This window comes from Sorghum bicolor, chromosome 5 (assembly GCF_000003195.3).
Source record: "Sorghum bicolor cultivar BTx623 chromosome 5, Sorghum_bicolor_NCBIv3, whole genome shotgun sequence".
Taxonomy (NCBI): domain Eukaryota; kingdom Viridiplantae; phylum Streptophyta; class Magnoliopsida; order Poales; family Poaceae; genus Sorghum; species Sorghum bicolor.
Window position 1 is genome coordinate 56,058,360 of NC_012874.2, and position 26,509 is coordinate 56,084,868.

General features: G+C 41.2%; 1 protein-coding gene across 1 annotated transcript in view; it reads right to left on the reverse strand.

Moving 5' to 3' along the window:
- The window catches only part of LOC8083129, a 27,695-nt gene extending 1,571 nt beyond the window's left edge, over positions 1-26,124 (reverse strand). Inside the window, exon 1 of the mRNA XM_002450777.2 lies at positions 26,035-26,124. Within this exon, the coding sequence (XP_002450822.2) occupies positions 26,035-26,124 (90 nt within the window). The remainder of the gene's footprint in view (positions 1-26,034) is intronic.

Here is a 26,509-nt window from a genome sequence, read left to right on the forward strand (position 1 = left end):
TCTAAATAAATAATGAATGGGATCTGCAAGCGCACAGATTAATACCGATGCAGCATTTTAACCGGGAAGTATTCCAGGTATCGTTATTTATATTTTTACCACTGGGAAGGGATTAGCAATCATCAATATTGATTACAGAATAGAATATGAGATTGAGCATCTATCATTGCATGTATAATTGAGAACATTATATCTAACTCATCATACAGGGATAAGTGTCACATAAAAGATATATGAAATAATAAATAGTGACAAGGATAATTAATCTGATCTAGCCACATAATAAATATGATAAGCACCTCAATTAGATACTCTAGAAAGTCATTAGCATGGTATTAGAACGAACTACAAGAATATTCCGTAAGTGGGTCGAGCGTGGAGTGGAGGCAGGCCGATGGATGGTATGACGATATCATCCGGGTCTTTTTAGTTGTAGAGATACGTGAGTTAGAGATTCCGTGTGGGGGCTGCTAGCGGGATCAAAGTAGGAGCAGAGAGATATATCCCTTCCACGGGAAATCCCTATTGCAAGCTAAAAAGGGTTTGAATGAAATGAAATAGTTAATTGTATATGATCTTTAATGATGTTAAAAAACTTATGGTTTGAAGTATTTATTTGCCAATAGGAAAAGAAAGAAAGAAAAGAACTCCAGCTTTGACATAAGGAAGTTGGAATACAATTCAATCCCCAGAGATTAATTTGAACTGATTATTAAGTACTCTCTTTGTTCCAAATTATAGCAACATATTACTGTATATCCAGACGTATTGATATATGATCTAAATACATATATAGTAGAAGCCATGTATCTAGATAAGCCAAAACATCTTATAATTTGAAGTGGAGAAAGTAGTGAGCTACTGTACTGTTTGGGACATATATCAGGATTGTGATAATTCACATTAAAGGCTAAAAACTAATACATAATAAGGAAAAGTGGGCAATGTACTTGTACTACAACTAAAAAGGACATAATAAAATTTACATTATTGATATAAGCCTAATATTAACTTCTATTTTATATAGAGCCTTTAGCTAGCGGACTCATCTTACAATTACTAATTAACTGGACGCCGTAATAGAGCCTTCATTTTAATTCTAGCCAGATATGCTAGAAATAAAGATAAATTCTAGAAATCCCATATTAATCAAAAAATACATTGGGCCATCAAGTCAAAAATCCGATAGAAGGTTAATAGATTAGTACAAAAAAATAGAGGCAATCTATCGATGCCAACAAACAAGATACTTGTGTGTGTGTCAGACGGCTTTGTTGGAGGCAATTTTTGCCAACCATGCAAAAACTGAAATCAAGTCTCTAAATTTACATCTAAATTGTGCACCTCTGCCATTTGTGAACCATAATTCAAAAATAATCCCTAAATTTGTTTTTAAATTGTCTACATTTATCATTATAAAAGATAATGCAAAGTATCCCCTATGTTTGTATCCAAATTGCCCACATATGTCACTAACAAAGATAATATAAAATAAAACTTTTGGTTATCTAAATTATCAACCTTCATTGTTATAAAAAAATAAAAATATCTCTAAATCTACATATGTAAACACTAATATAAGTTATGATGAAAAATAAATTAATAACCACTGTTATTTGAAGATAAGTTTATTATATGTCGACTAAAATATTATGACATATTAATACTGGTAATCAATTTTATAATAAAAAGTAACTCTAGATCTACGTGTAAATACGAATATAAGTTTTCATTACAAATAATTAATTCATACCATTGTTATTTAATAACCATATCAATACTAGGAATCTCATTTTAAGTGTTCTTTGTTTTTGTAAAATCATAGTATGACACAATATATCATATACTAAATTTAACATCTTGATTATCACAGTGCAAGCTGTAATGACTTTTTATGCACCGTAATAGCAAAGTGTAACACCCTAAAAATTGTTTTCTGGGAAATAGAGCTAAAATGATTTAATTATGATTTTTTTGTGCTCATGAAACATAGGAAATAATATTCTTCATCAAAATAAAATTTATCATAGGAGTTTAGCAATATGTTTGAGAATTCATGCCTTTGTATTTGATTTATTGATGTGTGTGTGTTTGACAAAAGTTCAAAATATTTCAAACAGATTTAAAAAGGATTTTTAAATGAGTTTGAAAAGGCTTTTAAATAAACAAAAAAACAAACAAAGGAAAAGAAAAAAAAGAAAAACAACTTTCTCCACTGTTTCTGGCCCGGAGGCCCAAACCTTCCTCTCCCCTTTCCATTCCCCTCGCTCGGCCCAGGGCGCGGCCCAGTCTGGCCTTTTCTTCCCCCCCCACGGCAGCAAGCCCAAGCCGGGCAGCAGGCGTGCGCCCTATTCCCCTCTTCCCACATGCTGACACCCAGGCCCCACCTGGCGGCGCCCGTCGTCTTCCTCTCGCCGTGTGCGAGCTGGACTCAGCCGAAGCCGTGAACGCCGAATCCAATTCCGTTTCTTCCGAGATTTCCTTGCCAAGTTGATTACCTGAGCCCTATAAAGATCCCAGCAACACCTCGCGCCTTGTTTCCCCCACCCACGCCGCAAATACATGCCCTAGACGTCGCGTTTTGGATCTCGCCGAACCGGCTTAGTTCTCCATCACCAACCGAGCTCCTCGCTCTCTCTCTAGCGGAATTAATCCCCTTGGTGAGCTCCCCTTTTCCTCCTCTACGCGCCCTATGTATGTCCTCGGTTGTGTTTTTGGTGCTTGGAGACGTCTCCTTCGCGTGCGCCGGCAAGCTTCGCGGCGGTGCTCATGGCGCGCCACCGTGCCGGAGCGCAGGAAGACGGCCGGCCGCCGCCGGACCCCCCTGGAAGAAATCTGAGCCGTTGGATTGGAGATCAAAGGCCAAAAATAGAAGATACCCCTTCGCTGCGAGACTTCATAAAGAGTCCCTGAAACTTTTCAGCTTTTACTCCGCAGTCCTTGGCGGCTTTCGCAGAGTACGTTTTCTCCGTTTAAAAACGTATTCCCGTTCGGCTTAGGCAGATTACGTTTTCCTGTATTTACAAGTTTGCCATTCAAATTGTTTTGGTCATAAAATTCTCATTTTAACTCCGTTTTTGTCCATTCAAATTTTGTTAGATTCGTGTTCACGAGCTCTACATGTTAGAAGTATTAGTTTACTGTTTTGAAACTTTTTATTTCTGCAGTAGCATTTAATTAATTATTTCTCTATAGGAAAATTTTGGAAAATGCATAACTTCTCCGTTTAATTCCGATTTTCGTGAACTTTACGTTTATGTGATCGTAGCGCTGCGTAGAATATTTTGATAAACTTTTATATTTGTTTTATCACTGTTTGGTGTATTGTTCTAATTATAGCTTGTTTGCTTCGTGTATGACTGTCTATATTGGATTGCGTGTTGTTGATTGATGATCGGGTATAGACGGTGAGCGATACGTTGGTGATCAAGGTCAATCTTTTGACGACCAGCAGCAGGCTTAGGAGAGCTTTGATCAAGGCAAGTATAATTGGGGATTATCCTTGTTACCTATACACAATTAATACAATTCATATGCATGTGTCCACCTTGATGACCTTAGCAAAATCATAGATGATTGTTATCCTGAATTCCTTGTTACCTATTTTGAATATGCATTTAGGTAGTTCTTGCTAGTGCTTGAATATAATCCATGATCATGTAACACGAATGTTGGGATATACAATAAACAATAAAATAAGCTTTCTAGTAACTTGAACATAAAGGGTGGAAAGAACTCTAGCTTTTACTAGATTGATCTTGACCCTCCATAAGGACTTATCCCTTGGCAAAAGCTGGGACAACTCGTACAACCATGAGGGCTATATGGCTCTGGCTTTAGTCAAGTATGAGTAAGCTTTTTTAGCTTGTTAGAGGTTACCCGAAAGGGCGGAGGGGCTGAACCATTTTGGGTATAGTGCGAGCCCCTGTCCTTATGTGTATAGGCTGCGCATCATTGTGCCATTTGGAAGGGGGGTATCTATATCTGCGCGCAAAGGAAACCTTGCGGCCCTAACTTGTTAGACGAACCTTTGAAAGACTTCATAGTGAACCCTGCCGGCTTTCCTTGGAAGTGAGCTAAGAGGTCGACGGGCCTCGGGCAAAAGGGTAAATCATGACTCATGGGTAAAGATGTACAACCTCTGCAGAGTGTTAAATCTGGTATACTAGCCGTGCCCACGGATACGGGCGGCCCGGAAAACTGACGGAATAGATGGACACTGATGAACGTGAATAATGATAATAAATGATGGTTTATTATGTTGTTTATATGTGTTATTCTTAATTCTTGTATAAATTGATCATGTGGTTATGGGATTTAATATGCTATCTTGATATTTGCTATCCAACGATTAAATATGATATCTACATATAAAAGCTAAATGCAGTCAAACCAGTGTCAGCTTATTGAGCCTCATGAACCCCTGGTTATACTTGTTGAGTACGATATGTGCTCACTCTTGCAATTCCCCCACACCTCAGGAGAAGTTTTGGGCTTGTGATCAACCAGTCAGTTTGATCCTGTGGAGAGGAGTTAATACCCGAAGTTTGGAGTTATCTATCCGCTGTTTGATACTGAAGGTTATCTCTTTTATACTAAGTACGTTATATATTTATGCATTGTCTTTTGATATTACCCCTTATTTGTAGCTATATGTGAGATTTGGCTTCTAAGACTCACATATGGTGCATATCTGGTTTTGTCCTTAAAATCGGGTATTACACAAAGACTGTAGCCTAGAATCTGAATTATTTTTTTAAAATAAATATACACAGATATTATGGTAACACGTTGATAAATACATCAACCTCCGTTCAGCCTATCTTAACAAACCAATCATATTCATCGCGAGGACAAGCAATTAATAGATCTCACAAAAATCTCTAAAACATACCACCACCAACCAAAAAAATGAACCAAACCAATATCTATGACTAATTCATTTATCTTCTCAATTAGGCCAAAAGAAACTAAAAACAAATCTATCTGATGGGGGTAGATAATCTCACTCATAAATACAGACTTCAAGCAAACACCAGCAAGGCTTCAATGGCACAGTGATGCACAAAGCCATCACTTGCAACCTTCAAAACAAACTACAAAAATAATTACAAAGATAAATAAGGTAATCTACCCTGCTTTCCTCGGTATGTAACTTTTCTGTTAAATACTACATTTTTTTAATATATCAATCCAATTATTCTCACATCTATTGATCATATATATACATAGCGAAAGCTACAACGGTGATCATCATGCCAACCTAGGAAGCCATCAACACTAACGAGATGATTCTGAAAGAAGCAGCACAACATCTGACCAGGATGGAAACATAATAATGCTAACCAATTTCTTTTCAAGGGCATAATAAATACATATAAAATAATTTCAAAGATGCAACAGTGTGTTAAGAAGTTCATAGCAATGACTTCATTACGTCAGTGACAAGTATTTGTAAAGCAAAAGATCAGAAAACCAACAGATGACAAGCCAATCATCTATGGTATGGACTTCCAAATTAACCTTAATAATTCATCAGACAAATCAACGAATGACTACGATTTATGAAAACAACTGAAGATATACATCTAAATATCTAATACTCAATCATGTTATTATTATTTTATTTGCAGGTGAACTAACTTTTAATATTGTTACCCCACATAGTTTAATTTCTGGGTCTTGTTTAGTTCCAAAAAAATTTGTAAAATAGAAATAGTACCACTTTCGTTTGTATTTGACAAATATTATCCAATCATATACTAACTAGACTCAAAAGATTCGTCTCGTCGATTCCGATCAAATTGCGCAATTAGTTTTTATTTTCGTCTATATTTAATACTTCATGCATGCATCTAAAGATTTGATGTGACGGGGAATCTGAAAAATTTTGTAAATTTTTTTGGGAACTAAACAAGGCCTAAATAGAGAAGTCCAACACTCCCATATACTACATAAAGTTAGCCATACTGGGGCATAAAACAAATGAAGAAAAAGAAACAGTCGTGAAATCAAACTATTGCAACATCATAAGCTGCGCCACAACGATCTCTCTCAATCATGCCAAAGCCAATTTCTAATTGTATGAAGTAATTTTTATTAGTTAATATATATAAAATAAGAATTTATATTACTTAACTATCTCAAAATTAGCCCGAGAGCATAGATTGATGGACTAATTTTTAAAATATATCATCCAATATAATAAGTTGCGTACATGTGTGAAGAAATCCAGTCGATCAAATTTCAGTGTATTTAGGGCTTGTTTAGTTCCAGGCTCTAAAGTTTTTGGGTGTTATATTAGATGTTACATGGAGATGTCGCATGGAGTGTTCAGACACTAATAAAAAAACAAGTTATAGAATCCATTAGTAAATCACGAGATGAATTTATTAGGCCTAATTAATTCATCATTAGCACATGTATTACTATAGCAAGTAGTGTCTAATCATAGACTAATTGGCTTAAAAGATTCATCTCGAAAAGTACTTACAATCTGTCAAATTAGTTATTTTTTTATCTATATCTAATGCTCCATGTGTTCAAATATTCGATGAGATAGGGTGTAAAGTTTTGGGATGGAAACTAAACAAGGCCTAAGTGCTACTACTCAACTATGCTACTTTCAAGTTGGGTAGGGGTTTTACATTGAAAGAAAGAAACTGTACGCTATTTGTCTCGTCGTTGAGTAAAGCCTACCCTGCAGTACATATTTTTGATGAAACTATCCAGTGAGTACACGTCGTCGAACTTCTCCAACACGAAAACATTATGTATGCGTGTCTGCAAAAAACGAAGCTATATATATGTAGGAGTAAAGCCGCTGCACCTTTTACCTTCTCAAGAAAGTGAAATACAGGGAGGCAGGCAGTGTCTGCATCTTTTTACCCTCGAGAAAGCGAAGCCCACTCGGCTCTATCATACACACACTCACATAGGCCAGCCAGCAGCAGCAGGGGACAAAGAGAACAAAGAGAGGGGCAGCAGGACACGCAGCAAAAGGCCACGGTTCCACAGCACTTTGGCCGCATGATTTATCGATGGCTATATATACACGCAAAGTTCATCAGGAGACGACAGTGCACGAGGTAGAAATAAAGCCTCCAGAAGCGTTGGTCCAAACACGCAGCTCAAAGCTTTATATATGCGGGGAGATGCCACCAATGTTGAAGTTATTAAAGTAGCTTGGAAAATCCTTCCGCGGCCAGTTAAGCAGTCTACAATAATAAATTTTGTAAAATAGTTTAATTTTTAGGGGAAAAAGAGATTTTCTTATGATTTTTACACATGATTATGTCCACAACCAATCTTTATTACAGTTCTATAGCCTCCGGGGGTATAAGGCAAGCTCTCAAAAAGCAAAACTAAAGGATGAGACGGCAAACAAATTGGTAAGCCAATTAAATGACAACCATCCATGAGCAAAAATCTCCAGTTCCGGTGTCTCATGCATATGACATGCCCCCTTCAAACTTGGTTCGGCACTTTTCTTATGGTTAATGCATGGTCCAAAATCTGTTTCAGTATGTGGTCCTGAAAATAACCTACAAATAAGAATACAATCTTTTTCTGTCAAATATACATCATCTCTCCTCAGCCAAATAGACTAAAATAAAATTGCAGTTGCTCCCACACAAACTGAGATCGTAGTTTTGCCAGGGTCCACATGTTGAACCCAAACTCATGGAAAATCTTTCATACTATTTGATGATCATAAACTAAATGCAACTACTTGAACAAATCTAATTCTTGCAATATGGCAATGAAATGAGTGTCGGATGCACTCTTTGTTATTACAAAAACAACACTTGCATTGTCATGTCCATTTCAATTTTTGCTTTATAAGATTGTCTTTTGTTAAAATGACCCCTGGCCCTGAAATAAGAATCAAAGAGAGATATTAACTTAGGGGTAATTTGAATGTTAACATATAAGATAAAAACAAAGGAAGAGATGTGACCCAAAAGCATTCATTTCTACTGTTTGGTGCCATGGTGTATCCACTTGTCCACAGTGGTAATTATAAGCGTAGCTGCAGTAGCGTTCATTTACTTTCAGGTGAGTAGACTGAACATGATAACTTTCAGAAAGCGCATTTACAAGAACTGTCACAAAAGAGACCCAACTTACAAAGAAAAGGATAGGAAGTGCTACCAACACATGATAGGTCGAATGTACTGGTAGATTTTCTGTCCGGTACAAGTTGTCTTTCGACATCATTGGTCTGAAGAATTTTAAGTTTTTTTGGACTCAAAATAATAAGTGGGCACGTTTTGGTAGATCCATGTGCATGTATATGTATATATACCATCAAATTGTATGGGTTTTGAAGGCACATATAATGATGGTAGATAATGCCATTTCGTCTTGGACGTGGGGAAGGAATGTATTTGCATGGGTAGCGCGTAGCCGGCAGTCTCTGCAGCCTCATGTGGCGTGTCACCACGTACGTGTTTGTCTCTCATGTATTTCTTTGGTGTGGTTGGGGAGCGTGTTTGTTGTATTTGTCTCCGGGTCCACAATCTATGTGCTCCTCAGTCCAAAAAAAGATAAAACTGTAGAAGTTATGTGATTCAAACTAGTTTTAATTTGACTAAGTTTGTAATGAATATTATCATTTGTGTCTCCAATGAAGTTAACTATAAAAATATATTTCATAATTAATATAACGATACTTATTTTGTATCATAAATGTTTTATAAAACTTTAGTCAAAGTTCAAATTTTGTGAATTCTCGAAAAGCGAGAATTGCTTCATGTCATAGCAGTAGGATGAAAACGGTCGGAAACGGAATTACAATATAGAAAACGAATGCGGTCGGTACGGAATATTTCTATATTTTAGCGTAAATGGAGGCGGTTGCTTTTGCCCACCTCGGTAAATCAATAAACAGAGGCGGGCATCTTGCAACCACACACCTCGGTTAATGGATTAAAAAACCAAAAAAGAGCCCACTAGCAAGCCCATTTTTGAGCCCACCAGTGAGCCCATTCCTAGCCCTAGATCCAGATGCGCCGCTGTGAACCGCGACGCTAGTGTCGTGAGCCAGATCCACCGCTCGGGAAGCCATGCGCCACTAGATCCGCCACTCTAAACTACATTGTTGCTCTGGTCGCATGCTGCTAGCAGAGAACCACACGAAGGGTGGGGGATGCCGGGTCGCCGCCACACTTGAGGAGGTGGAGGAGGGGTGCTCACCTTCTCTCCTCGTAGCCGCTTTGGGTCTGGTATAGAGGAAAGGGGGAGCTGCTGCCACCACCGGATCCACTACAAGATGGCCACTGTCGCTGCTTAGGGAGGTGAGGGAGGGACCATCCTTGCATGCCCGCTGCACCACCAGAGGGAGAAGGGCGGCCTCAAGAGAGAGAGAAAGACCGCCACTGACCAGATCTAGGAGGAGGAGGCCGCTAACCATCGAATCTAGGAGGGGGAGGCCGCTACCCACTGAATCTAGGAGGGGAGAGGGAGGAGAGCCTCCCTGCATCGCTGTCAACGAGAGGAGGGAATTGCACCGCTGGAGGTAGAGGGACGGCTGTCAGAGGGAGGAAGGAAGGGAGAGGGCCTCCATGCGCTTGTGGATAGAGAAGAAGAGGGAGAGGGAGAGAGCGTCGTTTGGCTGAGGAGGGAGAGAGAAGTGTGCTTAGGAGAGAGCGCCACTCGGCTGAGGGAGAGGGAGGAGGAGTGCGGCTGCGGAGGTAGGAGAAGTGAAGCAATAAACCCTAACTTCCTATATTTATATCGAAGACGGCTATCAGGCCTCGACTGGGCCTATTAGGCCTTAGCCTTTTCCATAGACGAGATTTATAATGTGTGAAAGGTCATTGTTTGGTTTTGGTAATTGAGTGACAACTTAGGTGGACTAATAGTGTTTATGTGAGATACACAAGAGATTAGTCCACAGGTGATTGTGTGATGATGGAGGAGCTCATTGCATATGAGACATGACATGGAGTCATATGACCAAGGTGGAGAAGATCAAGATGAGGTTTGGCTCAATGGACCGGTTGCAAGAGTGAAGGACAAGTCAGAGGCTTTGAAGCGAGGGACCGTGTGTGACGGTGAAGCTTGAGCAAGACTTGGCGCTGATGGACCGAGGCAACGGTGAAGAGCAAGTGAGGTTAAGGTCGATGAACCAATATAGTCACGTGATGATATGAAGTGGATCATATCATTTGGTGATTGCTTGGTGCATGTGTTGCATCAACATTAGAGGAGAAGCACAAGGCAAAGGTATAACCTAGGACATTTCCATTTCACCGGTCATAGGTGTGTAGAGAAGTTTATGACCGAACTTAGGATAGATGGCCATACTATCAAGAGTGGCAAACTTGTTTGCATATCGGTCATCTAGTGCCACTTGAGCGATCTAACTTTGCATACGTGTTAGGATCGAGTGGCGTGGCAAGTTGAGAGGCTAACTCCTTTGAGAAAATGTTTGTGAAAAAGCTAACACACTTGCACATGGTGGTGTACACCTGGTGGTGTTAGCACCTTTGCAAAGGATGAGGAGTTCCTAGGGTAAACAAGGGTTTGGGTTCCTCTCTCCCTCCCGCCGAGCTTGCGAGTCGGGATTCGGCGCTTTTGAGAAAATTAAGTGTTTATTTTCTATTGCGTCAGTGAGAAATTTGGAGAAGTTGCGAGTGTGTTGTCCGTTGCTGGCGCAGGCGTAGAATGAGCATCGGACGCCCAGGAGAGCGTCCGGTGACCCCGCGTGTTTTACACCCTCTCTACGTATGGGTCTGGTGTGCACCGGACGCATCCGGTGTGGACCAGCAGATTGTCCGATGTTACTGTGCCAGGCTAGCGCGCGTGTGAGCCGTTGGCGGCAACGGTCGAGTTCAAACGGCTAGTAACATGTGGCTGTCACCTGAGCACCGGACGCTAGGTTCAAGCGTCCGGTGGCTCCTAGCAGCGCGTCCGGTGCCCACGTGTTTTGTCCAGTGAAAGGGAAACAACTAGTTTAGCCCTTGGGGCTATAAATAGAAGTGGTGGCCGGCCTTGGCTGTGGCTAAGCACCCTTGGGATTTAGTGTCCATGCTTGGAGAGTGCTAGTGAAGCCTCTAACTCACATATGCTTGATAGTGATTATCCGATTGTGAGTGAGTGATTCTAGTGCATTGCATTGAGAGATTGCATCGAGTGGCACTAGGTGTTCGTGTTGCAAGCCGGTGGTGCTTGTTACTCTTGGAGGTTGCCACCTCCTAGATGACTTGGTGGCTTGTGACTCCGTTGAAGCACACAAGGAGATTGTGCGGTGCTCCGGAGAAGAGATTGTGAGGGGTACAGTGCTCAGCCCGTGGAGATCGTGAAGAGCAACTCTAGTTGAGCGAGACGTGAAGGGCGACAAGTGGTCTGGTCGGGTCAAGTGCTAGAGCTTATGGTAAGCACTCCACGTGGGAGAGTGTGACATGCTGGTCACCACTAGCAAGAGGACCGGCGGCAACCTTGGAGCTTGTCTCAATCGGAACGTAGCTTGGTGGCAACCAAGTGAACCGCAGGAGAAAATCATCATGTGAATATTATTCTTCCCGTTGGTTTGTAAGTCCCTGACACAAGCTTGTATTTACATTTGTATACTTATGCTTGTGTAGTTGCTCTTGTAATTAGTTAGCTTGTGTAGCTTGCTATTTACCTTCTTGCTTGTGTAGCTAGAAGTAATTCCCCTTGCGTGACTAATAGTCACATTGCTTAGTTTGTGTAGCTAAGTAATTTGCGCTCTCTATTTGGCATTGGTTACCTTGTTGTTGAGCACCGCTAGTGAGCTTAGGAGCTTTGTGCTTTTGCTTTCTAGTTGTGTAGGAGCTCCCCTGGTTTGCATGTACTAGTGGCATAGGTTTGTGTGACCTTGCTTTTAGAATTAGTTAGGTGTTGTTTGCTTCTTTAGGATCTTTTACAAGGTGCTAGAGAACTTAGATAGAGGGGTGTAGTCTTGGCTAGACCGATAGTTTTAATTCCGTATTAGTTTTAGTTAGCCGGCATGATAAGTTTTAGAAAGGACTATTCACCCCCCTCCAGTCCGCCGTCTCGACCCTTCAATGTGTCCGCCTCCGAAAACAGATTTATGGAGGCGGACACCTTAAGATGACCGCCTCTAAAAATAGTCTATTTTAGGAGGTGGTTTTCTTAAGATGTCCGTCTCTGTAAATCCATTTATGGAGGCGGACAAAAGTGACCACCTCCGTAAATAAAAATGCCTGTCTCCACTAATCGTCTAGGATTTTTCAAGGCGGTTGGATTTTGAGACCACCTCCATTAAATAAAGAGCAATGTCACGCAAAATCATTTCTATAGTAGTGATTTTGTTTCTCATGTTTGTTGACACTTGCTAACACCACTTGAATACTAGGTTGTCATCCCCAGCATGGCACTAGAGTGTACTATGGTATTTATACGCACACAGATAAATCCACAAGTGCGCGGATACCGTTGTAGCTTTTACCCGGTTAAAGGTTTTATCGTATCCACAGGGAAACGGGAGAGCTGATCTACGCTCTAACTTAACCTAGATAGATAGGTAGGTGTAAATATGAAAGATGGTAGAATTGAATAAGAACAATATTAAAGGTAAGATAACAATGGGTGATAATATGGGAATAGAGAGTAGAGCAATCTAGTATATGGGCGATGGTAGGAGAATAGAGAGGATAACTATGGTTTCTCTACTTCAAAGGGGTATGTCTATGTCTGGGACGAACCACGTGATAAGAATACACTACAAAGGATGCCTATCCATAGGTCGATAAACCCTACCAGTCCTGCTAATGGTAGGTGGACTACAGAGGACCAACGTAGCTGTCACATATGCGGCCTACCACATGATCTGGCTAGACAGGGATATCCACAAGTAATCTAGGTCTAAGCACCACGCTTACACCTATACTACAACTCTCACCTATAGCGTCCTATAGATTAAAGTACTCAAAAGAGTTGTGAACCAGAACATACATGGATAGTAATTGCATAATGAAATAAGTAGATTACCAGAGTCATCCCATGAGCCAGCTTGATTAGAGATTGATCATGGCGAAGTACAACCAGAGGAAGAACCGATAGGCCGGCCTCTCCTCCAATCCTCCCTCGCTTTCCATCTCACTACTATCTAGATCTACTCTAGTTTAGAGATGAGAGGAGAGCTCACATCTCCAAACCCTAGCTTTTGCTCTGTCTATGAATAATGAATAGGGATCTAAGAGGGTGTCTCCTCCAGGGGCCAGGGGGCCTGCTTATATAGCCCCTCCAAATGATTGTGGGCCGTCGGATCAAACCGACCTTAATCGCATGGTTTTCCTTGATCTCTTAGGTCGGTGGAGCATGATCCGCGAGGCGGGGCCTGATTGGCCGAGACACCTCGGTGGGCGCCCAAGGGGGGAGGTCGGGCGCCCTGCCCCGGGCCCACTCGGCTTCCCGTTCGTTCCCGTGGCTTCTGGAGTCTTCTAGATGATAGAAAATTGCACACACGTTAATATCTCTATATAAACCCAACGTGTGGGCATTTCCTCAATATTTCCTGATAACCCTCTGCAGAAATAGACAAACACCAAAACTCGTAGAATTCTGTCAGATAAAACCCTAAGTCTGGGTGTTGGTTGCATTTGGATCCTTTTCTTTATTTATTTGATGATTAAATTTGATACTTAAGGACCGTCAACAAACTCCCCCAAGCTTACCTCTTGCTCGTCCCTGAGCAAGGATAGAATTGCTACAATACCTTAGAAAGTTGACGGTACACATGCTTTCAAACAAGGTCTTATCTCTGAGTTAGAGTAAACTGTTAAGACTTAAAACTTACTCATTTTACCTTTCACCATGGGGCTTGCAACCGTCACTTATGTCTTGAGTAGTTAAAAGATAGAATGGTTAGAAAGAGCATCTAGGCCCCTAGTGATTTCGGTGATTAATGACAATGTTGATTACTATGACTAACGTGTGTTTTGCAGAGGCAAAGTCATAGGTAAGGTCATGGTAATAGGTACTCAATGGACAGGGACGTACATGCCTACTTAATAGTGGAAATCGTTTTGGTTTTCAAAGGATGGATCGACATCGTCAAGACTAGACTAAGTCTAAGTGCCATATGGTGAAGAAAGGCACTTAGAGTAGTTTGGGACTTTGTTTTCCTTTGACCATACTATTAAGAGGGGCTTTGATCTAGTAGCTTGACTTAGGCAAGGATTTAGGTTTAGGTGTGGTGTGGTGCACACTTAGTAAACCTAGCACTAGGCAGCTCAGAGATAGTCCTTAGATCGAGAGGAACCAACTTCGTTTTGGAGCGATCGCGTTTCGACGAAGTTAGGGTGCCCAAGGGGGCACCGAACGCTGCACCGGACGCTCTGTGAGTGCGTCCGGTGAGGTCCTTAGCCGTTGGAATAGTGTGGTGCTTAGGGTTAAGCACCGGACGCTGGCATCGGACTCACCGGGCAGCGTCCGGTCCCACACCCAGGGAGGTTGTAAACTTCCCCTTAGCACCGGACGCACCGGGTAGCGTCCGGTCCCATACTCAGGGAGTATGTAAAACTCCCCGGAGCACCGGACGGTGCCACCGGACGTTGAAAGTTAGCGTCCGATGACCTATCAGACGCAGGTACAGTTAGCCGTTATGGAGCAATGGTCGCTCGGTGTAGAGCGTCCGGTGCAACATAAAGAGCGTCCGGTGACCCCGTTTTCAGTGGAAAACGGTTGGCTGACCTTTGGACTTCGTGGGGAGTATTTATACTTCTGCACCTCGTCCATGAGAGCTTGCTTGCCCATTTGAACATCTGAGAAACTTGTTGTGGAGCAAGAGAGTAGCAAGAGCCTAGAGAGGATAGAGAATTGAGTGATTTCTTGAGAGAATCCTTCTCTAGTGAATTCCAAGAGTCAAGTGTGCATCCACCACTCTCTAGAGCCTTGTTTGGGTCAAGTGAGAGTTCTTTGCTTGTTACTCTTGGTGATCGCCATCACCTAGACGGTTCGGTGGTGATTGGAGGCACAGAGATCGCTCGGAGTTCTTGTGGGTGGCTCGTGTCAAGCTTGTGAGCGGTTTTGGGCGATTCACCGCGACGGAGTGTCGAAGAATCAACCCGTAGAGAGCACTTGGTCCTTGCGCGGACCAAGGGGGAGCAAGACCCTTGCGCGGGTGCTCCAACGAGGACTAGTGGAGAGTGGCGACTCTCCGATACCTCGGCAAAACATCGTCGAGCACTTTCTTCCACTACTCCTTTACATTCTAGCATTTACTTTATGCTTTTACATTCTTAGAATTTCCTTGCTAGTATAGGATTGGAACTAGGTTGCAAAACTTTTATCCGGTAGCTCTCTAGGTCACTCTAGGCACAAGGGGTTGAATTGGAGCTTATAGGTTGCTTAAATTTTTAGAGAAGCCCAAAGTATATGGTATTTTTGGTATGAGGCATAGTGACATTGCCTTCTCTCTCACCCTACTCTAATAAGATTTTGATATCTGGAGCTCATAGGTGGGAGACTGCTAATACATACTTACAAGACATTTATTGCATAGTCAAACCATGGATCCAGAGAAACAAGTCAATAAGTCAAATCAAGATGTGCATGTGTGGCGAATGAATGGTGTATGGTGATGATGGTGAAAACAATGGTGAAAGTATAATTCTACTTTTGCTCTTTTGAGGGGATACATACCTTTCTTGCACTTTAAAGCTTTTTGAGGGGGAATGAGATGCTCTATATTTTCTTTTTCTTTTCTCTCAGGTGGGTATCTTGTACCCCTAATTCTACTCGTCTCACTTTTTTTTCTTCGAGGTTCCGGGCACTTGCCCCTTTTTATTTCCTCGTATTTTTTAGAGCACTCACCCTCCTAGAATAATGTAGCAAGTGGTAGTAACCAAAATATCTCGAGCATTTATTTCACTGGGTAGTAACCAAAATATCTCGAGCATTTATTTCACTGGGAAAAGCAGGAATGGGACAATGTTTTTTGCTATTCTCTCCCGGATAGGAGTAGAATAATTTTGGGTGAATCTGAAGAGGGAAATGAGTGGATGTATGTGGATGCGTATTTCCAGAGAAGAAGTAGCATGTATGAGTGAACGTGCAAGTGAATCTTGATTTTAACCGCATGACAAGCTCCTAAGGGTCTACATAGCTTGACCACACTTAATGCTCATAAGCAGTAAAAAGTTAATGTATGGTTCATAGTCTAATAAGCATGTATATGTGGCTGTGGTAGGATTTTAAACTCTCATCATACAAGAACTCATCATGCAACATTTTAAAGATTTTCAAAGATAAAATTCTCCAGAATTCTAGCATCTCTAGGAACAGATAAACAACAGCTCAATCTTTCCATATCATATCCGTTAACGACTTAGACTTTAGATCAAGTACTCTTCCCACAAGTCTAGGTTTAGAGCAAATCTTAATTCATAACAGTCATGCCTAAACTTGAGAGAGAATTCAATTTTGAGAACTAGTCATGGTAGATCAACTATTTATCATTTCCACGTGAGAGCTTATCATGAGGGTTCATAGCAAACTTTATTTTTTTATTTAGCAAACTAAACAAAGATATATATAAGCATAAAATCTTTATTTGGGTTTTTATGATTATGCAACTTTTTATTGTTTCAGTAAAGTATAAACATGAGTAGAAACACTTAGCTGGATAAATGGGGGTCCTCCGTCTGCTAGTCTTCTTTGATCCTTAAATTCTGTGGAGCTCAAATAGACAACAAAGCTTTGTGGAACTGGTTAAGTGTTAGCATAAAATCTCTTTGCCTTTATATGTTGAGCTTCCTCTAATAAATATTACTCTCTTTGGTAGGATCACAAATTTATTTTTATATTTTCATTTCTATAGGATAGGAATATATTTATTTTATTTTTACGCCACCACAGTGAATGTACTTATGGGTTTTATGCCACGAGCATACTCACATGCAGCTTACTATTTTTAACTTTTTTATTTTCTTTTCAAGATAGCATGATTAACTGACAAGCTATTAAGGAAAGTCAATAATTTGAGGAAAAAGGGAATGCATAAAGGATAAATATGGATAACTACCGATTTTACCTTTCGGCGATGGTTCAATGTTTTAAGTCTTCTGAACAAGACTTCTCACCATGTTCATTCTTTAGGTGCATCATTTGATTCAGGTGTGGACCTTGACGTCTGCACCTCTTGATACGGTGTCACCCATGTTCTTTGTTTGCCCAGCAGTTCGAAGTGCGGCGTTGGCAGTATCTTGCTCAGTGTGTTTGTGCTCATAGATCCAGGTCCTTCACTTGGTAGAGTCTGAGAGTTGAAAAATCCTCCATGTTTCTCAAAATGTGTACTGCTCATAGAGACAAGGCATAGATCAAGTGCATAGGTCCTATTGGTGGAAAACACCAACAGAACCAAAAGTATATTTATTCTTCTCTATCCTTAAGCATAGGGAGCAAGACAAAGTTGATGGGTGACAAGTTCATGAGTGTAGCATTTAAAACATTTGTCAGATCAGATCGCTCAACCTTATGGAAAGGTAATCTATCTATGTATATGTCTTTTTCTTTATATCTTCCCAAAGATTGAATGTGCAACATTTTAGCTCATATAATTAGGAGTGTAGGATCATGGATGTAGTACTAGGAACAAAGATTAAAGGACTAAACATGCTCAATCAGTTGGGTTGGTTAATTTGGAGTTATAAATTATATATGTTTATCTCTTTATTTATGTGAACGCCAGAACCAAGGAGAAGCTTATAAAAGTGATAGTCACATATCTTAAGATGTTACCTTAATTGAAGAGTGATGGTACAATCTCACCTTGTGGAAGCTTCCCATTCGTAGTACCTGTGTATCTTGTTTATGTACTTTGTCTCCTTCCATGGATCATCTCTCTATGATGAATGAGCTATGTCCTTCTTGTGCAAATTGTTACACTTCATGTGTCTCTCTCTTCATCTCTGATGTGAGTTTAACTCAGGACTTCCCAAATCGATATTGAAAGTTTTTCTGCAGGGGTTAGTCCGACAAAATATACCAATGTCTACATAAGCAGTTTTCAGTTCAATAACCAAACTGGACTCCATGTCTAATTAGATTAAGGAAGGCTTTTTAACCTAAGCACATGCTTAGTTTAAAAGCCGATAGAAGTATGTGCAGTACTTCTAAACTAACACTTACTAGGATAAACAAAGGTAGTGTGATGGCTTTTATAGAGATCTACTTAAGTGGAGATGAAGTAGTGTGATTAGTATTTAATCAATTGAGCATGTCTTAAAGGTAGGGACAATCAACATAGCAACATGGCAAAGGATGTTTTTATGTAAGGTACTCCCCCAAGCTTGAATTTTGCAAAAATCAAGTTTGGATGAATTTAATTCAGTGTTGCATAATGATTTGTTGGACATACCTTGTACTTTCTTGTCGTTCATCCGATCTTCTTGCTCCAATCCTAGAAAGGTTAGTGACAAGAATACCCGAAGGAATATTTTTACAGTTATCCTTATATGCTCAATACACCAGGTAATGTTGCAAATAATTAAAAGCTCATGTTACGATCTGATAAATGCTTATTTTAGGACACTAAGCTTGTCCTTGGGATACCATCAGTTTATGTTGGCGAAGTGGTTTCCCCTCCAACGCCAACCTTTGTATATCAAGATTAGCTCAACGAGATCTGCAATATTTATTATAGACATATGCATCGACAACCGCCCTTTTAATGTTTTTGTAAATAGAAAGGAAGAGGGTGTTGGAGATCTCAAATGTGGTGATGTTGGAGAGACCAATAGATTGGGAAGATGTTTCATATGAGCATGGAGTAAACGAAGTGGATATGAAATAAATTCCATACTCATTAATGTTATCTTCGTCTCTAATCTAAATGTTTAGAGTTTCTCTTGGATTGGTCCTGTCTATGTCCTCTTCTATAGATGGATGAATCTCATATTCAAGGGGAGTTAAAGACTCAACATCTGAAATTGAGCCAAGGTCAGAATCCATTAAGGCTTCTTCCTTGTCCTTCCATTCTACACATTTTAGCCATTTAGAATTTGTGATCAAGACAAGGGAGCTGATAGAATCTTCTATATGGCTTAGCTCTCCTTCTATGGCATTACTTAACATGTCATCCTCATGGTCTTTATGACTCCTATGGTATGATCATTTTGATGGATTGCTAGGATCATCATGAGACTGAAAAGGAGAGGGATAAGATGGGTATCTAAGGTCAAGGATGGATTTAGAATTTGTGAACATGGAAGGGGAGCAGATAGAATTTTCTATATAGTTTAGCTCTCCTTCACTTGATATGTCATCCTCGACTTCTTCATAACAGGAACCAGGACATTCTCTAAGAGAACCATCATTGCAAGGATTTGAATTATCTATGCTTGAAAGTCTCTTATGGAACCAGAAGTCTAAACCATCAGTATCTCAAAGATTTAAGGTCGGAATTCCTTCCTCCCTTAGAGAATTTTGGGGTATTGATGGGTTAGGATCGATAGCTAAAGTTTGGGATTGAAGTGGTTGTAATTTGGCTATCGAAACTTCCTCTTCTTGTCTAGGAACTGATTCTTTCTCTTTCTCAGGGATATAAATGCTAGGAGACTTTCCGCTCATTAAATCAATCAAATTCCAAGCTTCACTAGCGGACAGGTGGTGGAAAGATCCTCTAGAGGCCGCATGAAGGGTTTACTTATTTTCCCTACTAAGGCCCTTAAAAAAGTGAATTAGAAGAACTTCTCTTGTAATAGAAAGATTTGGGCCAGTGAGAGTAAGGTCAATAAAGCGGTCCCATGATTCGCCAAGAGATTCTTCTTCTAATTATCTAAAAGAAAGAATCACGATTCGAAGATCCGCCTCTTTGGAGATCGGAAAATATTTAGAGAGAAAACTATTGTATAGCTCCTTCCAATCAACATGAGCACTTCCTATGTTGAGTTTATACCAATGTTTAGCTTTTTCCGTTAAAGAGAATGGAAAGAGCTTCCATTTAAGGGTCTCATCAGACATGCCTTCAATGCGAAGGAGGTCACAGACTCGATAAAACTCTCTTAGGTGTGTGTATGGGTTTTCCTCACCTTCTCTTGAGAAAGGTTGTTTTTGAAGAAATTCTATGTATTCCGGGCTTATCTCAAAACTAGATGTCATGATAGGCTTTGAAGATTTTGGTGGTTCGAGATGTGTGCCCGTAGGTCTATTAAACTTATAGATAGACATGTTTGCCTTCATGATAGACCAGAGATCAAGGATTAGATAAGAAGAAAGAATAGCAAAGATAAGGCAATGGATAAAAGGATATATATATATATATTTTTTAGAAAATGATTAAGCTAGTTCGTAGTCAACTCAGCAACCGTCTCCCCGGCAACGGCGCCAAAAAGCTTGTTGACACTTGTTTACACCACTTGAATACTAGGTTGTCATCCCCAGCATGGCACTAGAGTGTACTATGGTATTTATACGCACACAGATAAATCCGCAAGCGCACGGATGAAAGCCCTAGTTTGGTTTTGGATAATTGATGAAACCCTAGTACTAACCTCTATGCTAAGTGTGTGTAGACTTAATGAGGTTCGTACATGCCAAGTGATGCAAGTAATCTAAATTGAACCAAATTGGTAAAATGATCTCACTTCACATGGTTTCAAACTAACCTATCTAAAATTTGAGCTCACCTTTTGTGGTCATTGATGACAAAGGGGGAGAGAAATTAACCAAAGTTTTAAGATAGGGGAGTAACATGATAAAAGAAGGGGGTCAATTAAAATTTTGAAGCACACAAGTAGGGGGAGCAAGCTCATAAACTTGTATGTTGCATTTGAATGAGCATCACATATGTTTGCTTGCATTAGCATTAGCTTTAGAAGCTTTCTGTCCGATATCTTGCTTGTGTGGTGTATGCTAGTTGTAGGCTTGATTGATGAAATGAAGAACTAGCATGCATAGGTAGTGTAACTAGACTATAATTTGCTTCACAAGTGGTACTAGAACCTTATCTATAATGTTGATCTCACGAGGTGTTCTAGTTTTTGTGAATGTCTAGTTACTAATGGTGCTAAGGATGGAATACATTGGCAACTCTGATTGGTATCACGCTTCAAAGGTCCATTCTTTACACCTTAGCATCATTTGGTAGAAATTGACTCCTATATTTCATATTCAAGCATATGTGCAAGCTTTCAAATCCAAACTCTTAGCACATATGTAGGGGGAGCAATTGCTACCAATTTGGGTTTATGAAACTTGTCCATAACCTTTGCACATGGTAAAATGCTTGGGCAAGCAACATGAATCCAAGAAAATTTTATTGAAAATCTTTGTAAAAAGGGTTGTCATCAATTACCAAAAAGGGGGAGATTGAAAGCCCTAGTTTGGTTTTGGATAATTGATGAAACCCTAGTACTAACCTCTATGCTAAGTGTGTGTAGACTTAATGAGGTTGGTACATGCCAAGTGATGGAGCAAGTGATGATCATGGTGATGATGGTGATGACCACAAGGTGATCAAGTGCTCAACTTGGAAAATAAGAAAGAGAAAAACAAAACCCTATGGAGATCAAGGCAAAGGTATTGCTTAGGGTTTTGGTTTTGGTGATCAAGACACCATAGAGGGTGTGATCACATTTAGGATAGATAGCCGTACTATAAAGAGGGAAATTCTTTGGCTAAGCGGTTATCAAGTGCCACTAGGTGTCATTGTTCTTGTGCATGCATTTAGAACCTAGTGAGCTAACTTAACTTCTTCAAAGAAAATGTTTGTGAAAATGCTAACACACATGCACTTGTTGGTACACACATTGTGGTGTTGGCACACTTTGAGAAGGGAGTTGAAGTTTGAAGGGTAGAGAGAGGATGGGTTCCTCTCTCCCTCCCGCCGAGCTTGCGAGGCGAGATTCGGTGCTTTTCGAGAAAATGAAGTGCATATTTTCTATTGCGCCGGTGGGAAATTTGGAGAAGTCGCGGGAGTGTTTCTCACTGAGGAACACTCACCGGACGCTGACTTAGAAGCACCGGACGTTGTTCCTGTGCGTCCGGTGAGCAGGCAGCCTGACTCGGTTAGGGTTAGGCACCGGACGATAGGCACCGGACGCAGCTTGGAGCGTCCGGTGGTGTGCATCCGATGTGAGGAGGTTTTGCAAACCTCTCTGCGCATGAGTCCGGTGAGCACCGGACGCTCAGGGTGCGTCCGGTGGCTCGCGTCCGGTGACCTTGCGAGTTTCCGAAGCTCTCTGCGCATGGGTCCGGTGTGCACCGGATTGCTCAGCGTTCGGTGCTCTGCAGGTTACCGTTAGACTCTGACACGCGGCTGACGTTGGAGCACCGGACGCTGGTGTTGAGCGTCCGGTGCCCCTTTAAGAGCGTCCGGTGACCCCGTATATCACCAGTATAAGAGCTAACGGCTCTATTTGCTTGAGGGGCTATAAATACGTGCTTGGCCGGCTTGGGGCTCACTCTCTTGGCATTCTAACATACTTGACATCCTTGTGAGCCTAAGCAAACACCTCCCACTCATCTCCTTCATAGATTATACATCTTTGTGAGATTGGGAGTGATTCCAAGTGCATTTGCTTGAGTGATTGCATCTAGTGGCACTTGGGGATCGTTCTAGCTGCGGTTTTCTTGTTACTCTTGGTGGTTGCCGCCACCTAGACGGCTTGGAGCAGCGGAGGAGCATTGGCACGAGTTGGTGACTGTTCGTGGCCATCTCTCGGTGATTGTGAGGGGTCTTGTACCTTCCCTGGCGGAGAGCCGAAAGGTAACTCTAGTGGATTGCTCGTGTCATTGAGTTACCTCACTTGTGGGTAGGTTCTTGTGGTGTCCTAGTGAGGACGAGGTTCGTGCTACACCTCTTAGCCACCGAACCACCAAGTGTTGGTCGACACAACGGGGACGTAGCGTGTCGGCAAGCACATGAACCTTGAGAAAAAATTGTTTGTCTCCATTGTGTTTATTCATTGGATTTCTCCCGGTGATTGGACTTCATATTATTGATTGGTTCATCCCCTCTACGCGGCGGTATAAAGATCAAACCATCTCTCTTACATTCCCGCAAACTAGAGTAGCTTACTTACTTGTATAGAAACTTTAGATAGCTCTCTAGTGTAGGTAGTGACATAGCACTTGTGTGCCTAGTGATCTTAATAACTAGAATTGTTGGATAGGTGGCTTGCAAACACCCCTTTAGAGCTAGAGCAAAAAGCTTTGCTTTGTTATTTACTAACCTCTTGCTCTAGTGAGTTTGTAGATTTTTTAAATAGGCTATTCACCCCCGCTCTAGCCATATTAGGACCTTTCAACGGATACCGTTGTAGCTTTTTCCCGATTAAAGGTTTTATCGTATCCACAAGGAAACGAGAGAACTGATCTACGCTCTAACTTAACCTAGATAGATAGGTAGGTGTAAATAGGAAAGATGGTAGAATTGAATAAGAACAATATTAAAGGTAAGATAACAATGAGTGATAATATGGGAATAGAGAGTAGAGCAATCTAGTATATGGGCGATGGTAGGAGAATAGAGAGGATAACTATGGTTTCTCTACTTCAAAGGGGTATGTCTATGTCTGGGACGAACCACGTGATAAGAATACACCACAAAGGATGATTATCCACCAATAAACCCTACCAGTCCTGCTAATGGGAGGTGGACTACAGAGGACCAACGTAGCTGTCACATACGCGGCCTACCACACGATCCGGCTAGACAGGGGATATCCACAAGTAATCTAGGTCTAAGCACCACACTTACACCTATACTACAACTCTCACCTATAACGTCCTATAGATTAAAGTACTCAAAAGAGTTGTTAACCAGAACATACATGGATAGTAATTGCATAATGAAATAAGAAGTAGATTACCAGAGTCATCCCATGAGCCAGCTTGACTAGAGCTTGATCATGGCGAAGTACAACCAAAGGAAGAACCGACAGGCCGGCCTCTCCTCCAATCCTCTCTCGCTCTCTATCTCGCTACTACCTAGATCTACTCTAGTTTAGAGATGAGAGGAGAGCTCTCATCTCCAAATCCTAGCTTTCGCTCTGTCTATGAATAATGAATAGGGATCGAAGAGGGTGTCTCCTCCAGGGGCCAGGGGGCCTGCTTATATAGCCTCTCCAAATGATTGTGGGCCGTCGGATCAAACCGACCTTAATCGCACGGTTTTCTTTGATCCCTTAGGTCGGTGGAGCATGATCCGCGAGGCGGGGCCTGATTGGCCGAGACACCTGGGCGGGCGCCCAAGGGGGGAGGCCGGGCCCCTACCCCCGGGCCCGCTCGGCTTTCCGTTCGTTCCCGTGGCTTCTGGAGTCTTCTAGATGATAGAAAATTGGCGCACACGTTAATATCTCTATGTAAACCCGACGTGTGGGCCTCTTCCTCCATATTTCCTGATAACCCCCTGCAGAAATAGACAAACACCAAAACTCATGAAATTTTGTCAGATAAAACCCTAAGTCTGGGTGTTGCTTGCATTTGGATCCTTTTCTTTATTTATTTGATGATTAAATTTGATACTTAAGGACCGTCAACAATGTTTTCCAAATTTAATTTAGAAACTAAATTACACGTAGTAGCACCTTTCTTTTGCTTTTGTGACCTTCGATAACTCAAGAATATATATATATATATATATATATATGGAGAATATACTCTATAGCTAGCTACAAAATATGTTATTCTGTAGCCACCTCTATTTACGATAATTTTATATACTAATTTACGATAATATGTATACATATTTACAATAGTTGAGTTACTCTAACATATGGGGATATTTACCGTAATATTATAGTAAACCACTTAGTAATAAGTTACTATAATCTTATAAATTAATATAATAATTATCGTAACTCAAAGTGGCTATAAAATAAATTATTTTATAGCCAGCTACAAAGTAATATATATTCATGACATGTATCAGCAAACGTGGGCTTGTTCGTGTACGTGAGCATCGGTGTTCTCACCGTTTTTTTTAAACTGGGTGGATTTCAGATGCTAACAGATCGTTAGCAACAAATACATGAACACTTTGAAGGATAGAGCTCATAATTTGCTCCTCTCCCTGATTACATAACAAGCCTAATTTAGCTAACTCAAGAACAGCTTCATTGCACTCTCTACTTCTAAACACGCACTGACCTTAAAAAGAAAGGTTTAATTTTTACTCAAAAAAAAGAAAGGTTTTTTTGCTCGTACCCAAAGTACCCAACACGAGAAAATGGCCTGGCCCACATTTCGACAGGTACACGATATAGTACACCTCATCAAAAAAAAATTAAAAAAAAGTGTTATCGAAAAATCAGACCAAAGCGGCCGTCTCTCCTACCTTTGGAAGACACTCGTCAGTCTGTCTGTGTCGTCTCTCGCCGTCGCAGATGGATGTCGACCTTACCCTGCCGCTACGTACGATACGAGCATCTCCGGCCATGCATGCATGGCAGCAAAGGATCAGGATCGGTCGTCCAGCAGATCGTGCAAAGCGCCGGAGACTGTACGTGATCGGATTCGTCGACGATGATCTCGACCATCGACTTGAATCCTTTGACATCTATTTAGTTCCCAAAATTTTTCAAGATTCTACGTAATATCGAATTTTACGGTACATGAATGAAGTATTAAATATAGATAAAAAAGATAACTAATTGCATAGTTTATCTGTAATTTGCGAGACGAATATTTTAAGCCTAACTAATCTATAATTAGACAATAATTGTCAAATAAAAATAAAAGTACTACCGTAACAAAAATCCTTGTTTAGTTTCAAATTTTTTTGCAAAATCGACGCTGTAGCATTTTCGTTTGTATTTGACAAATATTGTGCAATCATGGACTAATTAGGCTCAAAAGATTCGTCTCGTCAATTCCGACCAAACTGTGCACTTAGTTTTTATTTTTATCTATATTTAATACTTCATGTATACGTCTAAAGATTCGATGTGACGGTGAATCTGAAAAATTTTGCAAATTTTTTTAACTAAAACCAGGCCTATAGCTACGAGTAACAGCAAAGCCGTCTGCGAGGGTTTCACGTCATGCGCCCCGGCCCGCTGCCAACAGCAAAGCAAAGCCGACGGCGGCGCCACGCACCCCTCTGATCCGGTCATCATCGGCTCCATCGGAGCTCTGGTCGATGTCGATGGACAGCCGTCCATCCGTCCATCGACGTCCCATCTCCATCGGTATACGCATCCATGCCCATGGCGCCGCCGTGGTCCGCGGATGTGCATGCCTATTAGATCAGCGTGTGGTGTGGTAGCCCGCCGGTGGATGAGGATGATGCATATGGATCTCGGGAAGATGCGTGTGCTGGCCTAGTGGCCACCACCAGGGGCCCAGCCAGCCCCATGACAGTGGACAGGGAGACCCACCTGCAGAGACCTACGTAATGCAGTGCATCAGTGGCAGTGCAGGGTGCCTGCGTTTAGTGATGAAAACGGATCGGATACGGACGGATATCACCGATATCATATTTGTTTTCATATTTCTGGTCGGATTCGGATTCGAATACGGATAGTGTCAATCATATCGGATAAGATATGATTCGATGTCGACATCATAAATA